This window comes from Brassica rapa, chromosome A02 (genome assembly GCF_000309985.2).
Source record: "Brassica rapa cultivar Chiifu-401-42 chromosome A02, CAAS_Brap_v3.01, whole genome shotgun sequence".
Lineage (NCBI taxonomy): Eukaryota > Viridiplantae > Streptophyta > Magnoliopsida > Brassicales > Brassicaceae > Brassica > Brassica rapa.
Genome location: NC_024796.2, coordinates 26,612,618 through 26,617,138, shown reverse-complemented (window position 1 = coordinate 26,617,138; position 4,521 = coordinate 26,612,618). Strand labels below are relative to the sequence as shown.

The window sequence follows — 4,521 nt, the reverse complement described above, 5'->3', positions numbered from 1 at the left end:
ATAAAACGATCTTTGTAAGATTTTTCGCAATGCAAGACTTATGGGTTGTAAGGTAAACTAGTTGCTATTATGCTTCAAAATTGACTGTTGGAAGACATTGAAACTACTGTGGGAAGAATAAACAAGAAGACAGATCATGTTTTAGCATCGTTGGCGAGTGTTTAGAGCGTTTCAGAGGATATTGTTGTTCTCGTAATGGGTGATTTCAACCTCTTCTAGTTATTTTGTTTTGTCTTTTCGTAAGACTTGGGTATCCGGTAATGCTATAGCTGTCCTGCTAGAATATTCAGTACGAGAAGTTGAAAGCACACAAAAGAAAAATACATTTATACTAGAAACTGAAAGTAATATTGAAGTAAAAAAAAAAGAAAGTAGTGTTGAAGTTCAGGCTTTTCGTACTGATCCAGGTTTCAAATGCATACAAATTTCACATGTTGCTAGAAATTGAAATGTAACATCAATGTTTTCATTCAACACATTTTATCTGAGGCGAATCAATTATATAATCAGATCATTATCACCCAGTCAATTCATGACACAAGATCAATCACCAAACTACCACACTAGTGATCCAGCAACCCCAGAACCTTCAACTTCAGTCACTCTCTTACTCAAATGCAGAGCTTCACACTCAAATCTCTTCACAAAAGTTAAATACTTTTTGTTTGTACCAAAACAATAGGATCAATCCATATAAATTATCAGTGTTTTACATTTCACAAAAAAAACATATGAGATTCAAACTCTCAAATCTCTCACATTTTATCCCCAAAACAAAAAAAATTAAAACTCAGTTAATGGCATCGCACCTTCGCCGGATCTCTCCCCGTCGACCAGTCTTAACACCGTAAAGACTCAACTTTTGCATAGCTTTAGCAAAGTCTTTAAAGAACCGATCTTGATCTCTAGCGTAAAGATCAACAAACGGCCGGGTTCTCGGGTCGGAGTACAACCCGTGATCCGATTCAAGTAGCCCGAGACCTTTAGGGATATTTTGGTAATACATATTATCGAACTTGTTCGGAGTACTAACATCGTTGAAAACAGACAACGTCGGGTCTCTCGGGTAATTAGAACAAGCTTTCTTCAACGCGACAGCGAATCTCGGGTTATACCCGGTACTGTTCCGGCCCACCAGGCCCACAAACTCTTTGCAATGCGAGAATCCGATGGAGTGCGCTCCACTGAGAGCGACCATCTCCTGAACGGAGAAGCCTCTGGACTCGAACTGGCGAATGGTCTTCGCGATCGGAGACGACGGGAGAGGGAGGAGGGAGGCGAGGAGGGAGGCTTTCGAGGTTCGCGAGTCGCGGCGGCCGAGGAAGACCGGGTAGTAAGGACCGCCGACGGTCACGAGGAGGTCGCGAGTCGCGGCGGAGATGATGTCGGAGCAGGAGACGGTGTTGGGGCAGGCGAGCTCGAGGGCGGTTTTGGCTCTGACGACGGCGTCGAAGCCGTCGCCGGGGAGGGAGAGGTTGATGGAGGAGTCGCGCTCGGCGGCGTTGAAGGCGGTGGAGGAGATGAGGATTGAGGCGTCGCAGCCGTTGGGGAAGCAGTCGTGGAAGAAGAGGCGGATGACGGCGGCGGCGGTGGTCGGGTTGGTGATTTGTTTGCTGGAGATTGTGTCGCGGACTATGTCGTGGAAGCGAGGGCATGATTTGGAGTAGAAGTCGGTGGTTAGGCGAGGTTCGACGGTGGAGGCGAGGAGAATGAGGAGGAAGAAGAGGGAGAGAGATTTGAGTGGCGCCATTGTTGTAGCGGAGGAGGAGAGAGATAGATGAGATTTTGGAGTCTAGAGAGAGAGTGTGTGAGATAGAAAGAGCGCTTGTGATTATAATATGTGTGTGTAAGTCAAAACTCGGTACGGAGACTGAGGATCCGGTTCACTTATGCAAAAAGATTCTATATTTTACAATTTTGAAAATTTTATGTAGTTAATTTATGTGTGAGATTCTGAATTTGGCATCGTTCAATAATAAGTGTTTTGGAAAATGTTCAAAACATATAAATAAAAGAGAAAAAGACTAGGATAGCACCAAACTAAGTTTTTGTTCCCAAAGTAGCACTCAAAGCTCAAAGTCACAAAAATAAGTTTCATTAAAGAGGTAAATATACACTTATACCCCTTGGGTTAATTAATCCAAACTTTAGGGATTAGAGTTAAGGGGGTGAGGTTTTGGAATTAGGGTTTAAAATTGAAAAAAAGACTAAGATAGCACTAAACCAAGTTTTTGTTCCCAAAGTAGCACTCAAGGCTCAAAGTCACAAAAATAGGTTTCATTAAAGAGGTAAATATACACTTATACCCCTTGGGTTAATTAATCCAAACCTTAGGGTTTAGAGTTAAGGGGTGGGGATTTGGAATTATGGTTTAAAATTTTATAAAAAATAAATACTAAAATAAAAAATAAAAATTTTAAAAACAGTTTCAAAAAGTATTTTTAAATTACAAAAAGAAAATTTGAAAAAAAAAAAAATCAAAAAACAAAATTATAAAAATTTCGAATCTGAAAACATATAATCTGAAACTATAAAAAAAAAATTATTTTTTTTCTTTTTTATTTTTATTTTTATTTTAATTATTTTTATTTATTTTTGTTTGTTTATTTAATTTTAAACCAAGGGTATTAGCGATATTTTACCTTTTAATGAATGTCATTTTTGTGACTTTCTCCTTCTAGTGCTATTTTTGTGACATAAACTTCAAAAGGTGCTATTATTGACAATTGCCCTTTAAAATTTTATAAAAAATAAATACTAAAATAAAAATAAAAATTTTAAAAACAGTTTCAAAAAGTATTTTTAAATTATAAAAAAAAATTTGAAAAAAAAATAAAAAAAAAATCGGAAAAAAAATTTCGAATCTGAAAAATATAATCTGAAACTATAAAAAAATTTCTTTTTTTCATTTTTTATTTTTATATTATTTATTTTTATTTATTTTTGTTTGTTTATTTAATTTTAAACCAAGGGTATTAGAGATATTTTATCATTTAATGAATATCATTTTTGTGACTTTCTCCTTCTAGTGCTATTTTTGTGACATAAACTTCAAAAGGTGCTATTATTGACAATTGCCCTAAATAAAACATTCAAAATGTAATACTATTATACAATAAAAATTGTGATAACATGTTAAACATCACTAAATCTGTCGGTACAAATCTGATATATTTTCATAGCTATCAAAATTATGTTCAAGATATTTGCAACATAACACATTAGTCAATGATGTTAAAAAAAAACACATTAGTCAATAGATGTTATAATGTATTTTATATAGTTTGTATAATTTACATATATATATATATATATATATTTTTTGTTTAAATGTATAATCATCTGGTGATGTTTTTGTGTATCATTTATGTAGCTATTGATTATTTTTCTAAATCTAATTATTAGCATAAATTCGGTAAACAGAAGAATTGACGGACATTACGCAGTTCACATGCAGCTAAATTTGTGTGTGTGTGTGTGTGTTACATAGTCCTCTCGTCCACGCGGAGAAGACAGATAAGCAATCTAAAAAGTCTCATGTTTCATTTGATTAATTCGGAGTTACGTGGCGATTCGGTAATTCAGAATTATTATGACTTTTAGTTCGTAACATTGGACTAGAAAATACATATATTTTGAATTCTATCTAAATCATCGAGTACATTTGTGTTTGAAGAAAGAAAGTGTCATCTTTTTGTCTCAATTGAAATGATGTACTTTTTAACTTCACACCTTAAAATAATGCTTGATATGTTTAAGAAACCATATGATTATCTTACCAATGCCTGATGATTACGGAATGGTCTCCTTCGCCATATGCTTAATAAGCACTCAGTTTAAGAAACCTCATTCGTGCTGTTATGGCAGTCCAAATATTTATGTGATGCATCTGTTTAGTATTTCAATAATCACCGCATGAACATTTCTATGGTACTTGTGATTATCTATTTTGTGTTAATGTCGGTGCTGAATGATAAAATAAACAGGTGTCTTGGGGTTGGTTAACAATTGTTATCTTCTGTTTGTAATACCCAATAGAAGAAATAACAGCAAAATACAACTGTAATGGTCCAAATTATCATCAGATATTGACAGCGAAGGAACTCCAAATATGCTTCTGCTCTCTTTTATTCAGTATCTATACACAGGATATAAATAATTAATACTGTATTATTTAAGTCAAGCAAATATTTATAGAATAAATTAAAAGATTATTTATCTCCACAATTTGTTTACTACGTACCGACCAACGCGTCTGTTACTTTAAGTTTCATGAGATTCAAATTTTTTATATCTATCAAAATCACAAAACATGAATCTCTGCTAGTGTTACCTAATACGTAGTTTGTGGTTTGTGGCATAATTACCGTATACCTTTACCTAATACCTTTTTCTCATATAATGTAATTTGTGGCATAATTGACTTTCTTGATGGTGATGTTATGTAATGAAGGTGGCCATACTCATGATAAGATGGTGATGGTGATGTGTGATGGCGATTTGATAGGTTTTAGCTATCGT

At 34.6% G+C, this 4,521-nt stretch overlaps 1 protein-coding gene across 1 annotated transcript; it reads right to left on the bottom strand.

Moving 5' to 3' along the window:
• Positions 1–624: 624 nt before the first annotated feature.
• LOC103854203 (peroxidase 31) lies at positions 625–2,078 on the bottom strand. The gene has a single exon (XM_009131132.3). The coding sequence runs from the start codon at positions 1,748–1,750 to the stop codon at positions 791–793; it is 960 nt and encodes a 319-aa protein (XP_009129380.1). The 5' UTR covers positions 1,751–2,078; the 3' UTR covers positions 625–790.
• Between the last annotated feature and the right edge of the window lie 2,443 nt (positions 2,079–4,521).

What these genes read in the sequence shown, in the direction of transcription:
- LOC103854203 (XM_009131132.3), bottom strand. Translation starts at nt 1,750, where the DNA reads ATGGCGCCACTCAAATCTCTCTCCCTCTTCTTCCTCCTCATTCTCCTC.